The sequence below is a fragment of the Megalops cyprinoides genome, chromosome 11 (assembly GCF_013368585.1).
Source record: "Megalops cyprinoides isolate fMegCyp1 chromosome 11, fMegCyp1.pri, whole genome shotgun sequence".
NCBI classification, from domain to species: Eukaryota; Metazoa; Chordata; class Actinopteri; order Elopiformes; family Megalopidae; genus Megalops; species Megalops cyprinoides.
The window spans coordinates 34,389,430-34,410,824 of record NC_050593.1 but is presented as its reverse complement, the minus strand read 5'-3'; the positions used below and the strand labels follow the sequence as shown (position 1 = coordinate 34,410,824).

Here is a 21,395-nt window from a genome sequence, read left to right as displayed (position 1 = left end):
CCTGAAACCTGAGTTACTCTGTTCTTTTTGTTGGAAGTCACTCTGGATAAGAGCATCTATTATCTATTGTATACCCAAGCCCACAAGTGCATGTCATTATAAAGATACCTGACATAGTTTCTGCACAGTAGCTGTCTGCACAGTAAAGTGACAGATCACAGACACTCAGACTAAAACCGAATGTGTGTTCACTGTATGCATATAAGTAATAGGACTTTCCTCAAAAGACATGTGTTGTGCTGGTGCTCCTCAGGAGATGAAGACCCTGGACAAAGAGGTGCGTGTGTGGGATGTGTACACAGGCCTGGAGGCCACCGTGAAGAACCTGCTGACCTCGCTGCGAGCCGTCAACGAGCTACAGAACCTGGCAGTGAGGGAGAGGCACTGGCAGCAGCTGATGAGCACCACAGGGGTATGAGGCCGACCCCACTCCCCCGGGCACGGGCGTGTTTCTCTGACCCACGCCTCCTAACCGCTTCCCTCCCCTCCCCTCCCCCCCAGGTCCGCTTCGTCATGGACGAGAGCACCACCCTCGGGGACCTGCTGGAGCTGCAGCTGCACCGCGTGGAGGACGAGGTGAAGAACATCGTGGATAAAGCCGTGAAGGAGATGGGCATTGAGAAGGTGTGCTGTCCTCCACACCTGCTGCTCAGGTAACCATCAGCATTACAGGGCCGTGCTTATGAGGTCACTCCAATGGCTGTCTATGCTGTCTGCTGCAGGTGCTGACAGAGATCAATCAGACATGGAGCATGATGAACTTCTCCTATGAGAAGCACCAGAGCACAGGAACTCCGCTGCTCAAGTCCGACCAGAACCTGATTGAAACCCTGGAGGACAATCAGGTAGTTTATGAAACAGTTCTCCGAGCATATCATTGTACAAAGTGACTTTCTCAGCAGTGTCCGTACTCTGTCTCTCTGTGAGCATTGTAAGTATTTGTTTTAACGGTTTTATCTCTATAGCTGCGGTATTTGATAAGTCACAGCACAGGCCTGTTTTGAAAGTGGTCAGGCTTGTTGGTGACTCTGGTGGTGGTCTCGTCCAAGGGGGGGTGACGGCTGTCCTCTTACACACATTGTTTGAAACTCAGGTGCAGCTGCAGAACATCCTAATGAGCAAGTACGTGGAGTACTTCCTGGTGCAGGTGAGCACCTGGCAGAGGAAGCTGATGGTGGCCGACCTGGTCATCTCCATCTGGATGGGCGTGCAGCGCACCTGGGCACACCTGCAGAGCATCTTCACCAACTCCGAGGACATCCGCAACCAACTGGCACAGGATGCCAGGAGGTTCCAGGGCATACACCTCGACTTCCAGGTGTCTGCCTGCTTCTCTCTGTTCCAGTGTTGCTGCTGTTACTCTTAATGCAACATTGTATGGAAAGGCCCTGTGTATCACTGTATCAGTTCCTGTTTATATAGAAGTATGAAGTATGATATTCAAGCATTCTTCTTATGCTGCTTTTACTGTTGTAATGCTGTTCTTCTGTTTGGTTTCTTTTCAGAATCTGATGACAACGGTTGTCCAAACCCAGAATGTGATTGAGGTCACAAATCAGCCAGGCTTTTTGGAGAAGTTAGAAGCACTGCAGCAAAGGTAATACCACATGATTGTGTGTGTGTGTGTGTGTGTGTGTGTGTGTGTGTGTGTGTGTGTGTGTGTGTGTGTGTGTGCGTGCGTGTGTGTGAGTGTATGTGTGTGTATGGGTATGTCAGTGATGTTGAAAACGGTCATTCTCCACAGGCTGTCTGTATGCGAGAAGGCCTTGGCGGAGTATCTGGAGACGAAGAGAATCTCGTTCCCGCGTTTTTACTTTGTCTCGGCCACAGACTTACTGGAAATCGTTTCCAAGGGAACCCAGCCGAAACAGGTACTGTATGATACTAAAGGTGTGACCTGGCTGTATATCGACATTCTTCAAGCTGTTTCCTGAAAAGATGCAGATCCTATAGATCATTATTTTTCTTTTGGTGCCTATTTCAGGTTACCAGGCATCTGCTGAAATTGTTTGACAACCTGGCGGATCTGAAGTTCAGTGAGACGGAGCAGGAGGGGGAGAAGGCAGTGGCTGTGGGCATGTTCAGCAGAGAGGGGGAGTACGTGCCCTTCTCTGAGCCCTGCGTCTGTGAGGGACAGGTACCGGCTGAACATAAATCAATCCCGTTCACTTGCCATTCACTCTAAACATGTTAGCACACCTGCTTCACACCTGTTCCTACCTGTGTCCCCAGGCGGAGTGCTGGCTCGGAGACCTGGAGACCACCATGCGGAGCACCATCCGGAGGGAGATCATGGAAGCCGTGGCAGCCTACGAGGACAAGCCCCGCGACCAATGGCTCTTTGACTTCCCCGCCCAGGTTGCGCTGACCGGCAGCCAGATCTGGTGGGCCACGGATGTGGGCATCGCCTTCCAGAGGGTGGAGGAGGGCTTTGAGACCGCCCTCAAAGACTACAACCGCAAACAGGTATGCCAGTGTCACTACGTCACTATGATATAAATAAATACTTGTGTTACTTGCTGCTTATTTACTTACATTATCGCCATGAGTAATGGGTACTGTGATGTGGCGACAGTGTGATATAGGGTATTATATGTACTTAGCAAAATCCCATATTTTTCCCATCTAGTTTCAGATTAGCACAATTCAATGCTTGAATAGTGCTGGGCATGTACTTGCTTCAGCGGATCTGCCCCCTCTGATCATGTAACTTGAATGTATACACTTCTGATCTCTTGTACCGGAAGTCACTCTGGGTAAGACAGTCTGCTGAATGCATGTGATGTCATGTAATGTCAATAAATACATTTTTTGTGCAAGACATAAAATAGAACCTCTTAGAGTTTATGAGGTGCTTTTCTCCCACACCGACTTCCTGTGCAAAAAAAGACTTTCCTCATCCTGCCCACCGCAGTGGCTCAGGTTCTCTCCAGGCTAGCTGAGTTCGGAGCGGAGACGTTCCTCCCTCCCTGGAGCGGTCCCTGCATTGTGTGCTGCTCAGGTAGCGTGTTGCTGTCAGGCCTGTCAGAGCCGCATTGTTGGCGGGTCTGAGGCCTGCGCTGTCACGCCGCGGGGAAGCACGTCCTCGGAGCTGTGATTATTCCCGCAGATTACCCAGCTGAACGCTCTCATAAACATGCTGCTGGGGGAGCTGACGCCCGGCGACCGGCAGAAGATCATGACCATCTGCACCGTCGACGTGCACGCCCGCGATGTGGTCGCCAAGCTCGTCGCCGGGAAGGTAATGGCGGCCGCGGCAAATCGCCCCTCGCTAATGCATTCTGAAAGCGGGGAAGAAATCGCCTCATTTCCTCGGTAAAAAGGGGCATTTTCTGCCCCTCGTGTCAGCCTGCGCTGGCGTGTCTTGATTTTCGACCAATTTTTCCTTGAATGTTGAGAGGAGACCCGTGTCCCGCTGTCTGACACCTTTCTGATCGTGTTGAACACGGTCCCTTGTCACGCGTGCTCCCTCAGTGTAGACACCTCTGATAGGTGAGCGCACCTAGTTAAACTGTACAGACGAGGAGCACTGAAAGCCAGCATCATGCGAGGTGCCGCGATGAGGCACAGATAGGGGAGGGGGGGGGGGGTGTTTGTAAAGAGGAGATGCTGTGCTGCGCTTCCCCAGGGCTGACGCGGCCCGCCAGATAGCAGCACAATGCCTCCGAGGACGAAGGCGCGCAGCGAAAAACTGTCATCACACAATTACTCTCAGCGCGGCGGCCCCACGGCTCTGTGAAATAGCTCTGACACGCTTTGTTATTCAGATAGTTCTCACTCATTGACATTGTAATGCCGCTCCCGATTTTATACGAAGATAAAGATCTCTGTTCCCTGCCTTGTCGCGTGCATGTAACCCCTGCCCCCCCCCCCCCCCCCCCCCATCCCCCCGCACGTCCTGGACGCTCCTTAAAGGTGTCACACCTTGCAGCATCACCTTTTGTTTGGCGCATGTGAGCTCATTCATATTTATGACCATATTCTTCCTATTGCCCTGTCTCATTCTCACACAACAGATTACTAAGTTCAGCGGTGAATAGCAATGCTTTCCTCCATGTATAATTAGATACATGGACGTTCATTGGGGGATCCCCTTACAAAAATGAAATAAATTATAATTTACTGAACAGTATGTTGTTCTGCCCAGGAATATATTACAAATACATTTAAAATATATGAATGCAAAGCTGACATATATTGCAGTATACAAAAATGATAATAATTTAAATATTTCAAACATTTATTGAGCTAAAAATATATTCTCTAAAATATATTCTCAGTATATTATTTCTTTGTATGGACCCCTGTCCTTGTAATGCGCTGTTTTGGCAGGTGACCAATGGGCAGGCCTTCGCCTGGCTCTCCCAGCTGCGACACCGCTGGGACGAGGACCAGAAACACTGCTACATCAACATCTGCGACGCCCAGTTCCAGTTCTCCTACGAGTACCTGGGCAACACGCACAGACTGGTCATCACCCCGCTCACCGACAGGTTAGCACGCTCCCCCCATCTGGACACGGGGAAAAGATGCCGAACAGCAGACAGAGACTGCACAATACTGGGCTCTCAGACACACAGACCGCATTTTTCAACACACATGCCCATAGTATGATTGGCCTTAGCACAGGTAGGCCTGTACAATGGATTTTGGAATACACAGAAGCAATGAAGTTGCCCAGGACATTACATTTGAGAAGTGACCATCAGGGGTGATTTGATAATGTACCATTGGGCTTTCACTGCAGGACTCAGCGGGCTGTTTTAATTGCAGGTTGTCCTTTTGAACCTTTTGTAACTCTTCTGTGTTAAACAGTTACATGACAGTTATGAATTAGTAATGTGAATGTGATCACCGGTGAAAGGTTCATCTTCACCGGAGGCAATTTAAAGACATTAAAAGAATGTTTTTTTCTGTTTTTGTCAGAAATGACAAGTCAGTTACTGAATTATTGTAAAAGTTAACTACAAAACTCACACCTATAGGCAAGTTTTTTTTTTTTTTTAAATCAGTGTCATTTTATCAACATGTGACAGGTGTTACATCACCTTGACTCAGTCCCTGCACCTCACCATGAGCGGGGCCCCCTCGGGTCCTGCAGGCACTGGGAAAACAGAGACCACCAAGGACCTTGGCCGCTCCCTTGGCATCATGGTCTATGTATTCAACTGCTCTGAGCAAATGGACTACAAGGTAGGACTGATACACGCAGGGCCTCAAATAAAGATGCAGGAAGGATTTGAAATTGGGGGCGAGAAGCTTTTTACCGTCTTCACTCATGTGTTTCAGTCCATTGGTAATATCTACAAAGGCCTGGCCCAGACAGGAGTCTGGGGGTGCTTCGATGAGTTCAACCGCATATCCGTGGAGGTGCTGTCCGTCGTGGCTGTGCAAGTCAAAACCATTCAAGATGCCATCAGAAATAAGAGACAAAGGTCTATTACAACCCTTCATTTAATGCCTGTTGTGAATGAAATATTTAATTTTCTTTAGTTTAGCTGTATATTTATGTTCCTTATGTATATGGTTGTGTGTGCTTCAGGTTCCACTTTCTGGGAGAGGAGATAGATCTGAAGCCCACTGTGGGCATCTTCATCACCCTGAACCCTGGGTATGCCGGCCGGGCTGAGCTTCCGGAGAACCTCAAAGCCCTGTTCAGGTGAGGTGACCCGCCCTCCACATCAGAGCTCCGCCCACAATATAGAGAGGGTCGTTTCAGACAACCCCTATGCAATAAACCGAACCTAAACAAACTGGTCCTGTCCACCACCGTAAAAATCCCACCCACCGCTTCCTCTCCGCATCAGCTGGTCAAGGCATCCTTCCTCCACCCCACCTCCACTCTTTCTTGTCCATGTTTATGATCTCCACAAGGGACTCAACAACTTCGGCCCACGGCCAGGTGTGATCCCTTTTTCGGACTCCAAGACAAATAAAAGTGCAGCTATAACCACATCAAATGCAACCTTCACTCTGTATGTTAATTCATAGATCGTTTCCCCTTTTCCCCTGCCTATTTATAACGAATTCGCGTTGGAACACTACTGCCATTGCACAGATTGTGTCTGAATGTTTGCATGGTAACATTTTGTATGTGTTACCTGGGGTGAAGCGCTGTAATTTGCTCCTTGCCCCTGAGTAAGCTCCGTTCTCGTGTGTCCGTCACCCAGACCGTGTGCGATGGTGATCCCGGATTTCGAGCTCATCTGTGAGATCATGCTGGTTGCCGAGGGCTTCATGGATGCCCGGCAGCTGGCACGCAAATTCATCAGCCTGTACACGCTGTGCAGGGAGCTGCTGTCCAAGCAGGTAGAAGCACCCCCCCCACCCCCCCGCCTGTGTACATGTGCAAAAACATGCACAAGTGGATTCATGCATACGTATGCATGCGTATGCGCTCACAATCAAACACACTAAAAAACATGCACACACACACACACACAGAAACATATTTCACACTCTGTGCCTATCTGCCACTTGACTCCCTCTCTTCCAGGACCACTACGACTGGGGCCTCAGAGCCATCAAATCCGTCCTGGTGGTGGCAGGATCACTGAAACGAGAGGACAGGAGCAAACCTGAAGACCAGGTACTGCTGCCCCTCACCCTGCAGCACTGCCCCACACTGCTGCCCCTCACCCTGTAGCACTGCCCCACACTGCTGCCCCTCACCCTGCAGCACCGCCCCTCACCCTGCACAGACGGTTATAAAGCACAAGCACTCTGCACAGACCAATATAAAGCACACTCACTCTGCACAGATGGTTATAAAGCACACTCAGTCTGCACAGACCGTTATAAAGCACACTCAGTCTGTGGGGAGAGCAGCACTGTGCTGTAGTGATTACGGACTCCTCTCCTCTCCTCTCCCCTCCTCTCCTCTCCTCTCCTCTCCTCTCCTCTCCTCTCCTCTCCCCTCCTCTCCTCTCCTCTCCTCTCCTCTCCTCTCCCCTCCTCTCCTCTCCTCTCTTCTCCCCTCCTCTCCTCTCCTCTCCTCTCCTCTCCTCTCCCCTCCTCTCCTCTCCTCTCCTCTCCCCTCCTCTCCTGTCCTCTCCTCTCCTCTCCTCTCCTCTCCTCATCAGCGTGTTCCTCAAGGCCGTCACTCCTGCACCAGCTGCTTCTGTGGTTTTGCATCAATAGCAGTGAAACAGAAACAGTCCCCCTAGGTAGGGGTGGCAGATTGGCTTTAACAAGCCAGATGGGCCATAATGGTCGGCGTCTGAAAAATCTCACTGTTTGCAATGCTTTTAATGCCGCTGTTATGGTCTGTTTTGCTAAGCTTTAATTTCCCTGCCGCCCCCCCCCCCACCCCCCCCCACCCCCCTCCCGCCCGGGAAAGGTCCTGATGCGCGCCCTGAGGGACTTCAACCTCCCCAAGATTGTCACCAACGACGTGCCCATCTTCCTGGGGCTGATCAGCGACCTGTTCCCCTTGCTGGATGTCCCGCGGAAGAGGGACCCTGACCTGGAGCAGGCGGTGCGGCAGTCTGTGGCCGAACTGCACCTGCAGCCCGAGGAGAACTTCATCCTCAAGGTAGAGACGGACTCTGCTTCGCCCGGGCTGCTAGCAACGCCGCAACGTAAATCCAGGGCCGGAGCTATGGGGGTGCTTAGGGGTACATTGCACCCCCAGGCAGACCTCAGTGCACCCCCAGTTGTCTCCTTATATCTGGATGTCTACATAGTGTTTATTACGTTTTTTTAAGATATGATGTTTTGTGTCTTGCATTCAAAACAATGGCCGGCTCTCACAAAAAAATCAAAACAATGGCCGGCTCTCACAAAACATGCAGGTGGAGTCTCGGGTGATAGCTTATGTGCTGCATACAAAGTGGGTCTTTTTAAATTCTGACTCTTGTCAGCTCACCATTGCTGTCAGAATCAGAGATCATGTTAGGTCCAAGCATGGAGGAAATGGAAGGATAATGGATTCAGGATAAGGATGGAACGTTGGTCATACTGGTGAGAGTGATGTCATGCTGTCCCTCATGCCCCCCCCCCAGGTGACCCAGCTGGAGGAGCTGCTGGCCGTGAGACACTCTGTGTTTGTGGTGGGGAGTGCGGGGACTGGGAAGAGTCAGGTGATGCTCACACACCTGTGCGCAGAGCAGCTCTTGCGGTGTCTGTGTGTTTGTCTCTCTCTCTCTCTCTCTCTCTTTCTCTGTCTCTCTCTCTCTTTCTCTCTCTCTCTCTCTCGATCTCTGTCCCTCTCTGGAGTGCTCGGCGTTGTGAGTGGGTGGGATGTTGTGGAACTAAACAACAAAACCATTCAATGCTCAATTGGCTTATTTACATAAATATGGGATTCATTTTTCAATGCTGCGTATTGTTACCCATGAAAACAATTAAGGTAAATAATTGTGCCATTGTTTGTGTGCATGAAAATGGTATAGAACACTTCAATATTATGGCATTTGTTTTTTTTAATTGCACATTTTTAAAATAATTTACCTCCATTCACCTACAGATGTTTTGTTCATGTAACTAACAATACAGCATATTCAATTTTTATTAAAATTTTGATTGAAAGATTTTGAAGACCCTGCACAAGACGTATGCCAACATGAAGATAAAGCCAGTATGGAATGACATTAACCCCAAAGCCGTGACCACAGACGAGCTCTTTGGCTTCCTGCACCCGGCCACCAGAGAGTGGAAGGACGGTAAGAAGGAGCTGTTTGCTTAGACTGGGTTTAAGTGAGATGGAGTCTCTGTGTTTCTGTATTTCTGAATAATCCAGCTGCGTGATTCTCAGGTAATTCTGACTGGTTTGCGCTTACCTCATATGTTTCTCTCAGGTGGGTCTCTCTGCTGGAGAGTTCCTTTAACTTTTGGGATGTGATGGATGGGATGTGATGATCATGGAGATGTGTATTTGTGTGGAGCAGTGTTAAGACACTGCAACTGGCCTGCATGCTCTGTTCCTCTATGAACACAAGAGCAATTTTAATGCAGATCTAACTGTTCCACATTTCAGGGCTCTTCTCCTCTACTATGAGGGAGCTCTCTCGTATCAACCATGACGGGCCCAAGTGGATTGTCCTGGACGGGGACATTGACCCAATGTGGATCGAGTCCCTGAACACAGTCATGGATGACAATAAGGTAAGTGGCTTCCTGTTTCCACAAGCACACAACAGAACACCAGTGCTACTGCCTCCTAGGGGTGACGCGATGAGGTCACGCGGTGATGTCACTAACGACATGATGTCACAAACGATGGATGATGTCACAAATGGCAGCTTCCTGTCCCTGCAGGTTCTCACCCTGGCCAGCAACGAACGCATCTCTCTGACGTCGTCAATGCGGCTGGTGTTTGAGATCAGCCACCTGAAGGCCGCCACCCCGGCAACCGTCTCCAGGGCTGGCATCCTGTACGTCAACCCCCAGGACTTGGGCTGGAGCTCGTGAGTGTCCCCGAGGACGGCAGGAGTGTGACAGAGGCGATGGGGTCTCTCAGTGTTCCCACCCAACATGTGGCCAGCCTCGTCCCTTCGCGGCACGAAGAAGTTTCAGAAATCTCATCCTGCACTCTTTTCAGTCACAGCTGTGTTGTGGTCGTGGTGCGAAAGTGTTAAACCTCCTCTCCTCCAGGAGCCCAGCGACCTGCTTTGTCTCTCTCTGCATTATGGCAGTAATTGGGTCTCTTCAGCAGTGCTTTTGTTTCTTTTTCAGGTATGTAACGAGCTGGATTGATACTCGACATGCTCAATCAGAAAGAGCTAATCTGACTATATTGTTCGACAAGTACGTTCCTTACTGCTTGGAGCAAGTGAGATGTAATCTGAAAACAATTACGCCAATTCCTGAAAACAGTATGGTGCAGGTAAGTAGGGCTTTTAGTTCTCATCAGCTTTTCATTTTTTCATTCACTCAGAATTCTGTGTACTTTCCGCGGTCCCCCACTGGAGTTGAGCATCTTACTTTGAGAGTAAAGGTTCTTTGGCCAAACTTCTGTTTGTTCCTGGTGAGCTCAGTGGCTAACTCTCAGCGTTGCTGGGTGAGAGAAGCTGGAATCACTGTACTTTCCCAAATCTATGCACCAAAGTATTGCATGTGTTAAGTGAACTAGATCTTTCTGCTCTAAGTGGAGTTTATTGAGACATTGAAAGGACCAAGTTTACAACAGTTATGGAACGAATTTGCTGACTAGTTTCATTTTGGTTAACAATCGAGTGTATGTCTTTAACCTTTAATGCATAAACAGGTCTATTATTAAAATGTGCACATTTTTCCGTTTTCCTCTACCAGACCCTGTGTTCCCTGCTAGACTGCCTGCTGACCTTGGAGAACACCCCTCCCGACTCCCCTCGGGAGCTGTATGAGATCTACTTCGTCTTCGCCTGCGTCTGGGCCTTCGGCGGCGCCCTCTTCCAGGACCACGTGAGTGCCCCTCGGGCACGTGTGTCCGGTGTGTGTCGATTTGGCGGGGGGCTCGGCTCTTACCCCAGCTCCGTGCCTCCCCCCAGCTCATCGACTATCGGTCCGAGTTCAGCCGCTGGTGGTCCAAGGAGATGAGGGCGGTCAAGTTCCCCTCCCAGGGCACCGTCTTCGACTACTTCATCGACCCCGACACCAAGAAGTTCGCCCCCTGGAGTGACAAAACACCCTCCTTCGAGCTGGAGCCCGACGCGCCGCTGCAGGTGAATTGTACTTTCGCTCCACCACACGCAGGGACCCTAATCTTTAAAAATGGCCTGCGCAAAAAAAAAAAAAAGGGCCTTCAAGGTGCTTAAACGCTTCAGGAGAAGTGGAGTCAGACTTTCAAGGTTGTAGAGGACTGCAGTCTTGGCTGAGCTGTTCTGTTAAATCCCTGTTGAGATCTTGGGTTTTATGGCTCCTGGTATTTGTTCTCAATGACAAATTAACAGCCTTCCTCGTGCCATTCAGTTTCTTTTCTGAAGACAAGGCTTAAATTTTGTCTAACTGCCCCGAATTTACTGCTTTCCTATATTTCACAGGACAGAATCAATAACGAGACTGAAGAGGAGAAGATAAAAATTTATGGTATCTCGCAATTTAATGGTTGAAAAGATGCAATTTGAAAGATCATAAATTGTGAAGGAGTGCATGCTTCATTGCCCTTGATTCAGTGCTCGCTGTTAGAAGTTGATTTGCGAGTGTCTGCAAAGTGTGATTAACGAGGCGTTCAGTGCGCACCGCGGCGCGCTACAGCGCTCCTAATGCTCCTCATTAGAATAAATAAAATAAATTGACTGAGGCTTTATAAAAACTGTGTAATGGTTAAAAATCAAAAAATGTCATCCCTCTGGCTACAATTTAGCTCCTCGGGTGGAGTCCACCTCCATCACATTATTCCTGACAGTCCCTTCCCGAACCCTGCGGGGGCCGACCTGGCGGGCGAGCGCGATGGTGATGTCAGGAGACAGTCAGAGGGAGCCGTGCCACGCCCGTTTAGCCTCTTTCCTCTCGGCATGGGGGGGTTAAGGGAGTCTGCAGCGTTTTAGTGCAAAAAAAAAATGCATTTGGAGGCTGATGAAAGGTTTACAGGGAGGTCTCTGTGTAGTTTCCATATAGTCTCGATGTAGTCTCAGTGTAGCCTCAGTGTAGTGTTAGTGGAGTCTCCTTGTGGATATGTCTGCATTGTTGGGTCGCTTTTTCCGGATCTGTTGGTGCTAGATTCTTGCATCTGACATTTATGCTGACCTTACTGTCACTCTTTATATGAGCAGGATCCTTCTTGCTTTCTTTACGTTCGTTTATTAATTTTGTATATCAGTTTTCCACTATCGTGCTGAACTCAGTGGGTAATGAGGCATTTGACAGAATCCGTGCTATTGGTGTATTCATTTTTCTCCATTTGAAGATCACCACTGAGAAAGCTCCATCGGGTGCATTACCAGAAGCCTTCCAAATCTTCCCATCAAGTATTGATGCAAAATTAGTCTTACCACGATGAGTGGAATGTAGGCCTGTAAATGAATGTGTTTTGTGAATAAAGGTAATTTGGTCAAGGCTTATGAACAAATTAGGTATAATCTAGTATAACCTACATATTCTAGGGAATGGTGTGGAATATTAATTTGAAGTAGTATTTATCTACAGTTTTATTATTCATGGACACTGTTATGTTCAGCCCAAAAGATTAGTATTTGAGCATGAATTTCTGAAATCATGAGTTTGATTGACAGCCTCAGTATGAGCAGAGAGTATCGTCTCTGTGATGTACATCACTGTGAGTCTGGTCGGTGATGGGGGGCCTCTGCTCTTCTCCTTCTCCAGACGGTTCTGGTCCACTCGGCCGAGTCCATCTGCCTGACCTACTTCGTGGACCTGCTGCTGCAGAGGGGCAAGCCGGTCATGCTGGTGGGCAACGCTGGCGTGGGGAAGACCATCCTGGTGTCGGACAAGGTGTCCAAGCTGAAGGAGGACTACATGGTGGCCAAAGTGCCCTTCAACTACTACACCACCTCGGCCATGCTGCAGCGTGAGTTCCCCCATTTTGTGACTGATACAGCTTTTGCCATGTACGTGCAGGACCTGCAAAGCTTTTCCTCTTTCTTATGGTCCACCTTTCCACTTATTATTTTAATCAGTAAATTATTTAAATTACAATTTAATTTACTTTCTGATTTAGAGGCACACAACTGATGTATTAAAATATGGTCTTAAATACTTCGATAAATCTGATCTGAATTAAAGATGAATCTGTTCCTTATTTATAAATTCCATTAAGTATATGTTTAATGGTTTACAAATAATCTATAATTACTCAATTTCCGAATTATCATAAATTCAAAGGACTATGTGCACAATTACACTCCCTCATACAATTCAATGTAATTGATAGTTTTAAACAGGTAATTATGTAAATAATGTCTTTTTTTGTTTTTGTAAGATAAAAGTTATTCAGTAGACTTTAAAATGAGGTATTTAAAATAAGGTAATAATTGCTTTCATCATGTTGGAGTCAAAGAAATGATCGTTTTTTTGCTGTAAACAGGTGTTCTGGAGAAACCTTTGGAAAAGAAAGCTGGGAGAAACTTTGCCCCTCCTGGCACTAAGAGGCTGATCTACTTCATTGATGACCTTAACATGCCAGAGGTGGATGCGTACGGCACGGTCCAGCCCCACACTCTCATAAGACAGCACCTGGACTACAGCCACTGGTGAGTACACAGCGACAAAGGCACCGAGCACAGCGTGTATCTGTGTGCTTGATGTGTTACGGACAGATTTATCCGTGAGCAGAAAACCCTCACCTGAGGTTTCACATGATGGTAAATGGCACATTTACCTGAATACCTTCACTATGGAAACATGCTGAGAATGGGCTCCTTGTTCAGGTACGACCGGCAGAAGCTGGCTCTGAAGGAGATCCACAACTGCCAGTACATCACCTGTATGAATCCTGCTGCGGGGAGCTTCTCAGTCAATCCCAGACTGCAGGTAAATAGCACCCATATTGCGGAGTGATGCTTCCCACGCTTATATATTCATATATTCAGAAACACTCCTGTCGGTTTGTGTTTCCTTTGTCCTCCGTATTAGTATGTGTGGAATAACAGTGAATAGGGCATGATAATCATAACAACCACAATCCCCATGAAGGAGTTACACCCTTTGGCCAGAGCCCTGCAGTAATATTTGGGCCTGTCTAGAGGGAGTTATGGGACATGACTCTCTGAGAGAAACATGCTGGGAACTAATGGAAATAATGTGCTAATCAGGATCTGGTTACATCAGCCCACATGCAGTTGGTTGGTTAATGTTTCTTTGTATATCGGCTGGATTTGTTGGGTTTTTACATGTTTTGTTTTGTTTTCCTGTCTCTTCCTTTCTTGGAAATATGCGGACAATACTTTTCACCAGAACCCTTTGTTGGAATTACTTGTTCTAATAAAGGACTTTTAAAAGTCAAAGTCTGTCTGTCTTACCCTCACTCCCCCTTCCCCTCCCCCCTCCCCCACTCCCCCTTTCTCAGAGGCATTTCTCCGTGTTTGCGGTGCACTTCCCCGGCTCGGAGGCACTGGCCACCATCTACAGCAGCATCCTCAGCGCCCACTTCCAGCAGGGCGGCTTCAGCTACGGGGTCACCAGGTCTGTGGGGACCCTGGTGCAGGCTGCCATATGCCTGCACCAAAAGATGACCCAGAACTTCCTGCCCACCGCCATCCGCTTCCACTACATCTTCAACTTACGGGACCTGTCCAATATCTTCCAGGTGCCGTTTGAGAGATATTTGCGTTCCATGAAAGCAACATGCAAGCTACAGTAGCATGCACACGCAAGCTGTGATTTTGTTCATCGTTAAGTGGAAGAGTCTCCTTGTGCCTCTTGACTAGAAGCTCCATTCAGTTACACTCTCTTGAGTAAAACGGCATTGGGACATTGCAGTCTAGTCCTTAACACAGAACTGTATGAGCGCACAGCGCTTATCCATGCACTCTGTATGCGGGCACTCCAGTCTTTTCTATGCTATAACTGCAGCAGAAGCTGTTCTACACAAGAAGTAAAAAAAAACAGGAAAGCAGCACTTCAGATACCATTTGCATCCAGCCGATGATGATTTCCTCTGGAGTATACACCATTTAGGTTTGCGACGGGCTGTAATCTGATTGTTGTAAATCACACACCGCGCTAACGGCACGGTAATCCCCTGTGATTGTGCCCGCAGGGAATCCTGTTCGCCCTCCCGGAGTGTGTGCGCTACCCCATCGATCTGGTGCACTTATGGCTGCATGAGTCCTCCAGGGTTTACTCCGACAAGCTGATGGAGGAGAAGGACGTGGAGCTGTTCAACAAAATCCTCCTGGACACGGGGAAGCGGTACTTCGAGGTGAGAACGGCAGCCTCCGCACAGTGACGACCCGATGACCCTGATCACCAGGGCCGTGCAGAGACCTTTACCAGAGGGCCAGGTGCTCAAATTTAAAAAGGGGCACATGGATCAAGATGTTAGAACACCAGCTACGGCGTAACCTGCCAAACTATGGCAACCAATATTCAAAGAGAATGTAAAATATAATCTTATAACAAACCGTATCATACTTTATGATTACACTTTAGAAGACTGTGGCATTTATCAAAATGTATTATTGTAATTATTATTTGAAGATTACTCAGTTACTGGTGTACCTGGACAGTGCTGTTTCTTGTCAGTGTCTGCTGGGGCTGTAAGCAGACAAGAATGTGCTGCATTCCTGCCATGTTGAGAGTCTTGAAAAGACATTTGTGTTGAAACAAGTAATATGATTAGGTCAGAAAATTACATATTTCCATATTCTTCTTATTTTGTTCAATATGCAGATGAATTGGTGTTAGTTTGACATTTGACATAAGAACATGTCTTTAAGTACTTGTTCATGTGTACTTTTTAATAATATGGTTACATTTATTCCATTACATTATTGCCATTTAGCAGTCTTACATTCAGTGTTCAGAATGCTCAGAATTTTATCCATTTATACAGCTGGATATTTACTGAGGTACAGCAGGTACCTTGCAGTACAGCAGCAGTGCCCCAGCAGGGAATCAAACCAGCAGCCTTTTAATCGGCCCTGCTCCTGACCAACACGCCACACTGTTGCCTTGCATTAGAGAGGTTATATAACATGTGCAGCTGCAGGTTATAACCACACACCTCACAGCTTCCCTCCCCCCTTCACAGAGCATAGACGAGTCCATCTTCATCCACCAGCCGCTCATCTACTGCCACTTCGCCCACGGGGTGGGGGAGCCGCGCTACTCCCGGGTGTCCGACTGGGAGAAGCTGCACAAGACGCTGACGGACGCGCTGGAGCACTACAACGAGCTGCACGCCGTCATGAACCTGGTGCTGTTCGAGGAGGCCATGCAGCACATGTGGGTCCCGTTTAACGCATCGGCAAAAGCCAGTACAGGATGGGATGCGTTTCAGCATGTACAGGGAGGAAGGCCCAATTTCACAGCTTTTTCACACCTGTTTGAAAATGCCCAACATGTGTAATGTGAAGACAGTAAAGGTGGGAATGATACAGGCCCAGTGCTATGGGGGTGCTTAGGGGTTCATTGCTCCCCCAGATGGACCTCAGTGCACCCCCAGTTGTCTCCTTATATCTACAGTATGTCTACAAAGTATTTATAACTTTTTGTGCCCCTCGTGGATTACAGTTGCAGCCCTCTGCATTTTCTCCTGGTGCCGGGCCTGGAGTCTGTATGGTGTCCCTGGCTGGTGCTTTAGACAGTGTTGTGTGCCGCGTGCCGTGTGATTGACGTGTCGTGCGTTTTGGCCGTCTGCTCAGATGCCGGATCAGCCGCATCCTGGAGGCCCCTCACGGGAACGCCCTCCTGATCGGGGTGGGAGGGAGCGGGAAACAGAGCCTTTGTCGCCTTGCCGCCTTCCTCAGCATCCTAGAGGTCTTCCAGATCACTCTGCGCAAAGGATACGGCATCCACGACCTCAGGGTAGGAGGAGCTGTGTCTCCCACCAATGAGTGCCTCATACGTTACTGTTAGAATCTGCACCCAATGCATTACTGTTAACGTTTGCGCCTCATATATTACAAATAGATTTGTGCCTCCTACATTACTGTTAGCACTGATGCCTCATACAGTACATCAGTGTTAGCATGTGTCCCTCATACATTACTGTTAGCATTTGTGCCTCCTACATTCCTGTTAGCAGCTGTACCTCCCTCTGTACTGTAACCATTTGTGCCTTGTACATTACTGTCAGAAATTGTACCTTTTGTAATGTTACCATTTTTGCTTTATATAGTACCCTACTTTATGTAGTACTCATATTCATTGATCATATAGACAGCAGGGTAAGACTTTGAAAGATGTATCTACTGTTGAAATCTGACGCATTGCAAGCAGGGACGTTTTGAACGAGATCAGCTAAGCTTTGGCATGATATGTGCCAGCTTTCTTGTAAGACACAGTAAAAGTATTTTCCAGTTGAATTACTGTAACAGATGAGCAAAAAAGTCCATGTTTGAATCTTAATTCATTTTTGTTTCTGCATCATGTTGAAATTGGATGTTCTAAAACAAAGTTTGTGTTTTACTATTTTTGTGCTCTTTATATGCTTATTGATATGCGTATTGTGCTATTCGAAATTTGTTTTTTTGCTCTTCAGGTCTCTCTGAGAAAAACTTGCAAATTTGTAAGTGAAGCCTTGGTTGACACAAACATGGCTAAAGACAAATGCTGTAATTAGCCATATCTCAAAAATAATTACAAATCAAACATTTGAGTGGATCTTACAAATAATGAGCCAGCACTCGTATTTGAAGAGACCGTGCCTGCCAAGGTCACATGATCTTGAACCCCAGTGTGTGGGCTCTCACTCATGACCCCTGACCTCTGAGATTGCAGTGCCTCCCCCCTTTTGACCGTGCACCCGTTTCTCTCCATCCCGAACCCTGTCTTTGCTCTCCTCTCCACCAGAGCGACATCGCCGCCCTCTACCTGAAGGTGGGGGTCAAGAACATCGGGACAGTCTTCCTCCACACCGACGCTCAGGTCCCTGACGAGCGCTTCCTGGTCCTTATTAACGACATGCTGGCCTCAGGTACCCGCGGTGGCGAGGGGGGGATGGGGGGGGGGGTCGACGGGGGTCTGCGGTAATCACACCCTGCCTTAAAAATTGAACAAACACGCTCCTCATCACCCTGAAGTGTTGAGAGACAGGGAAAGAGTGCGGGTCAGCGCGGCAGTGAATAGGCCTCATCAACGCAGGTTAGGGATCAAACACGTACACGAGCTGCACCGCCAATATCAAGTCACCTTCTGCGACTCGCGGGAAATAAGCTGCTCGGCGTAATTATTTGCAATCAGTAAATGTGAGATTCATTATAAAAAGCTCTTTTTCCCCCCCCAGATATAATTTGGCATTGTTCGGCTGAGAAAGCCACACAAAAGAACAGTTTAAGTGTTATTGTAAAGAGTGAGACCTCTGTTTAAAGCATCCTCACCTTTCCTGCCATGAAAGGCTGATTTACCTTTTAAATGGTGAAATGGAATGAAATAGATTCTCATTACAATCGGCTGACCTTTGCAGGGGTGGAAATAACATGTCTTTTGGAACAAAACCCATGTTACAGTGATTTGTAAATATAAGCTTTTGACAAAAACTATGATGCATAACGAATAACAAGCAGAAACTTTGTCACCTTGAATGGACCACCTGCTCAACCCCATCCTGATTTTTATATACGTGAGTATTATACAATTTTTGGGGTGAATTTGCTGTACCCCGAGTGCTTTTACTCTTACACGTATGCTTAAGGAACACACGTTCTAATCTGTTGTCACTCACACTGTCTAAAATTATGAGGTGCTGTCATTAGTTTGCCACCCAGGAAAAGGGAAGTTAATTGTCTTGTTGGAAAATTCAGGTCACAGGATTGCCCCGCCATCCTGTGTGTGCGTGTGTGCTGTGTTTCCTAGGCGATATTCCAGACTTGTTCACCGAGGAGGAAGTAGACATGGTGGTCTCCTCCATCCGCATGGAGCTCAGAGGCCTGGGACTCCTGGACACCAGGGAGAACTGCTGGCGGTTCTTCATTGACCGGATCCGCAGGCAGCTCAAGGTCAGTCCCAGTGTCCTCAGCCCTGCTGGTGCACTACTGAGCCAAAAAGGCGGGAATATGAATCCGTACGGGCCCAAAATAGGTGGATATTAACGAGTATTTCACCTCAATTGACATCAAACAGTTTTAGTTTAGGAATTTAGTGGCATTCAAACTTTTTTGAAACTGGAAGCAATAAACTGCTTTGAATGGAATTTTAAAGAATGTTCCTGATGCACAAAATTACTGTTTTATTTGCTTGTTAGTTTATAGTTTTTGTAAGATGATAATTTAGTGATTATTTGCCCTCCTTGACTCCCTGAGCGTAAACACATTTTTTTTCCTGCTGAATAGATTTAGCTGCTATAAACTGTGTGTTTTTATTGCACAACAACACGCTTTAATACAGAACCTTAAACTCTGTCAGATTTGCATACAGATTTACATACTTTTTTAAGTGTATAGTTTGTCTCTGATAACATACTGCAAAAAGGCTGACGAGTAAATGTACACAGTGATACACACATTTAACCCCAGTCCTGTATGTCTGAATGCCTGTCAGCTCCACTAACTGTCCTTGAATTCTAGAACACTGTAGCACAGCGTCAATCACTTACCACACGCTCTCATTACACTGAGTGCGTTTAGGTCAAACCGGCATGCGACTGCTGCAGCACTGCTTTTTTGTAACAAAAGTTCAATGCCATGAGACCCTCGGCAGACCGTTCCACTGTGGACGGCGTAGCCTGTGCTGTAGGACATACCTACAGCTGTAGCCGTTAGAGTTGATTTGCCACAGCGGGCTGTAATGCGAATCTCTCCGTGTGCGTCTCCCAGGTTGTCCTCTGTTTCTCCCCCGTGGGCTTCACTCTGCGGACCCGGGCCAGGAAGTTTCCCGCCCTGGTCAACTGCACCGCCATCGACTGGTTTCACGCCTGGCCCCAGCTGGCCCTGCAGTCTGTCAGCGGCACCTTCATCGAGAAAATAGACGGACTGGAGGTGAGTTCCAGCTACTGTACCTATCACTGTGTCAGCTCAACATTTACTGGCAAATTCGTATATAAGAAAACACAGTTAATAAAGAGTTAATAGATGAATAATAAACCGTGTTTGGTTTTAGGGGTTACAGAACAGAAGCCCATATTTATGGCAATGTTTTCTTACAGATAAAATGTGTACAGTGAAGCGCACTGTGCCCACTAGTCTCATTATTAATTCTGATGTAAAAAATATGCTATTCATCAAAACTTCGTAACATCGTAAGCCTTTTCTCATTATTATTTCTGATTGGGGGAAAACTCATCAATGTACTAAAAATACTAAACTCATCATAAGCTTTTTTTGTCAGTATTTTGAAAGACAAAAAACTGCAGCTGTGTTGTAATTTAGTTCATATACAACCTGCACAGAGCTTTGCATTTTATGACTTCATCCGGATTGTACTGTGGTAAACTTGACTAACCAGGAAGAGGTCTGTTATCTGTAGCATAAACATAATGTCACTGCATTGTCCCATTCTCAAACCTCATCTCAAAACCATCACCCTCCTGCCCTTAACACCCTCCCCTCCCACTCCAAAGCACCACCAACCCAGGGGCACGCAGCAGGAGTTTATGAACTCCTTGTTGTGGCATGCGCATCTGTGTGAACACTGGGTGTGGTGGAATGCATCACCACCGCCCGCGATCAGTTACAATGGAAATAAATAATTCATGGCGGCAGAAATGACTCTAATTAGCAGGCGGTTTGGATCCTTTGATAAAGCAGGGGCCTGCTGCCGTGAAGGGCGACGGGCCCTGCCATCAGTCAGACCTGGAAAGATTAGCATCTATTATGAACGAGGGGTGAGCGCCCTGGTGAAACCAAGTGTGTCCAGGAGACAAACTCCCCAAACTCGACCAGCTCCCCCTCCTCCCCCGCCACCCCCTCTGTGCCGCCCCTCTAGCACACAGAGAGGTTCCCACTGGGCCATTGTGTGCAAGTACCAGCTCGCTGTGGCCGTGGAAACCTGCCTCTCTCTGTCCGTCACCCTGACAGCCGTGGAAATGCATTCTCCCTGCTGTGTTCACACTCACTGCCTCGTGCTCCGCGCGTGACCTCTGGCCCTTACACAAATGATCTTCAAAGCTTTTCTTTGATTTTGTTTTTTTTTTCACTAAAGGGCTGTTTTTAGGTTGAAAAGAATGTTTAAATATAAGTATATGTAAGTATCGGTATTTATTCAAAATGTAGGGCCTTCACAATACATTCTTAAGTCAGTTTTTATCTCTTTCTCTTTTAATTAAAACAGCCTGAAGTCAAGACTTCAATAAGCGAGTTCATCTCCTACGCTCACACCAGCGTGAACGAGGTGAGTGTCAAGTACCAGCAGAACGAGAAGCATTACAACTACACCACTCCCAAGAGCTTCCTGGAGTTTATGAAGCTGTACGGCAACCTGCTGAGCAAGAAGAGGAAGGAGCTGACGCAGAAGATGGAGAGGCTGGAGAACGGCCTGCAGAAGCTGCAGAGCACTGCCTACCAGGTCAGCAGGGTGGGGAGGGTGGCCTTCAGGGTGTGGAGAGGGGGACTGAGGCCTGCCTACCAGGTCAGCAGTGTGGGGCGGGTGGCCTTCAGGGTGTGGAGAGGGGGTTTGAGGCCTGCCTACCAGGTCAGCAGTGTGGGGCAAGTGGCCTTCAGGGTGTGGAGAGGGGGTTTGAGGCCTGCCTACCAGGTCAGCAGTGTGGGGCGAGTGGCCTTCAGGGTGTGGAGAGGGGGACTGAGGCCTGCCTACCAGGTCAGCAGTGTGGGGCGTGTGGCCTTCAGGGTGTGGTGAGGGGGTTTGAGCACTGTCCCTGTTTAAGCATCTTACTGTCGATGCTGTAGTGCATTTTCTTT

At 47.9% G+C, this 21,395-nt stretch overlaps 1 protein-coding gene across 1 annotated transcript in view; it reads left to right on the top strand.

Moving 5' to 3' along the window:
• Nucleotides 1–21,395, top strand: part of dnah9l (dynein, axonemal, heavy polypeptide 9 like) — a 61,428-nt gene that overhangs the window by 19,067 nt on the left and 20,966 nt on the right. Inside the window, exons 23-56 of the mRNA XM_036540016.1 lie at nucleotides 254–412; nucleotides 502–624; nucleotides 723–845; nucleotides 1,094–1,318; nucleotides 1,506–1,597; nucleotides 1,745–1,871; nucleotides 1,985–2,137; nucleotides 2,233–2,466; nucleotides 3,110–3,241; nucleotides 4,333–4,493; nucleotides 5,037–5,193; nucleotides 5,290–5,435; nucleotides 5,543–5,659; nucleotides 6,171–6,309; nucleotides 6,497–6,589; nucleotides 7,340–7,534; nucleotides 8,004–8,081; nucleotides 8,531–8,663; nucleotides 8,978–9,105; nucleotides 9,259–9,407; nucleotides 9,676–9,826; nucleotides 10,252–10,383; nucleotides 10,470–10,643; nucleotides 12,244–12,448; nucleotides 12,965–13,130; nucleotides 13,308–13,410; nucleotides 13,946–14,185; nucleotides 14,639–14,800; nucleotides 15,632–15,825; nucleotides 16,245–16,407; nucleotides 17,395–17,518; nucleotides 18,397–18,539; nucleotides 19,356–19,517; nucleotides 20,809–21,042. Coding sequence (XP_036395909.1) covers nucleotides 254–412; nucleotides 502–624; nucleotides 723–845; nucleotides 1,094–1,318; nucleotides 1,506–1,597; nucleotides 1,745–1,871; nucleotides 1,985–2,137; nucleotides 2,233–2,466; nucleotides 3,110–3,241; nucleotides 4,333–4,493; nucleotides 5,037–5,193; nucleotides 5,290–5,435; nucleotides 5,543–5,659; nucleotides 6,171–6,309; nucleotides 6,497–6,589; nucleotides 7,340–7,534; nucleotides 8,004–8,081; nucleotides 8,531–8,663; nucleotides 8,978–9,105; nucleotides 9,259–9,407; nucleotides 9,676–9,826; nucleotides 10,252–10,383; nucleotides 10,470–10,643; nucleotides 12,244–12,448; nucleotides 12,965–13,130; nucleotides 13,308–13,410; nucleotides 13,946–14,185; nucleotides 14,639–14,800; nucleotides 15,632–15,825; nucleotides 16,245–16,407; nucleotides 17,395–17,518; nucleotides 18,397–18,539; nucleotides 19,356–19,517; nucleotides 20,809–21,042 — 5,217 coding nt within the window. The remainder of the gene's footprint in view (nucleotides 1–253; nucleotides 413–501; nucleotides 625–722; nucleotides 846–1,093; nucleotides 1,319–1,505; nucleotides 1,598–1,744; nucleotides 1,872–1,984; nucleotides 2,138–2,232; nucleotides 2,467–3,109; nucleotides 3,242–4,332; nucleotides 4,494–5,036; nucleotides 5,194–5,289; nucleotides 5,436–5,542; nucleotides 5,660–6,170; nucleotides 6,310–6,496; nucleotides 6,590–7,339; nucleotides 7,535–8,003; nucleotides 8,082–8,530; nucleotides 8,664–8,977; nucleotides 9,106–9,258; nucleotides 9,408–9,675; nucleotides 9,827–10,251; nucleotides 10,384–10,469; nucleotides 10,644–12,243; nucleotides 12,449–12,964; nucleotides 13,131–13,307; nucleotides 13,411–13,945; nucleotides 14,186–14,638; nucleotides 14,801–15,631; nucleotides 15,826–16,244; nucleotides 16,408–17,394; nucleotides 17,519–18,396; nucleotides 18,540–19,355; nucleotides 19,518–20,808; nucleotides 21,043–21,395) is intronic.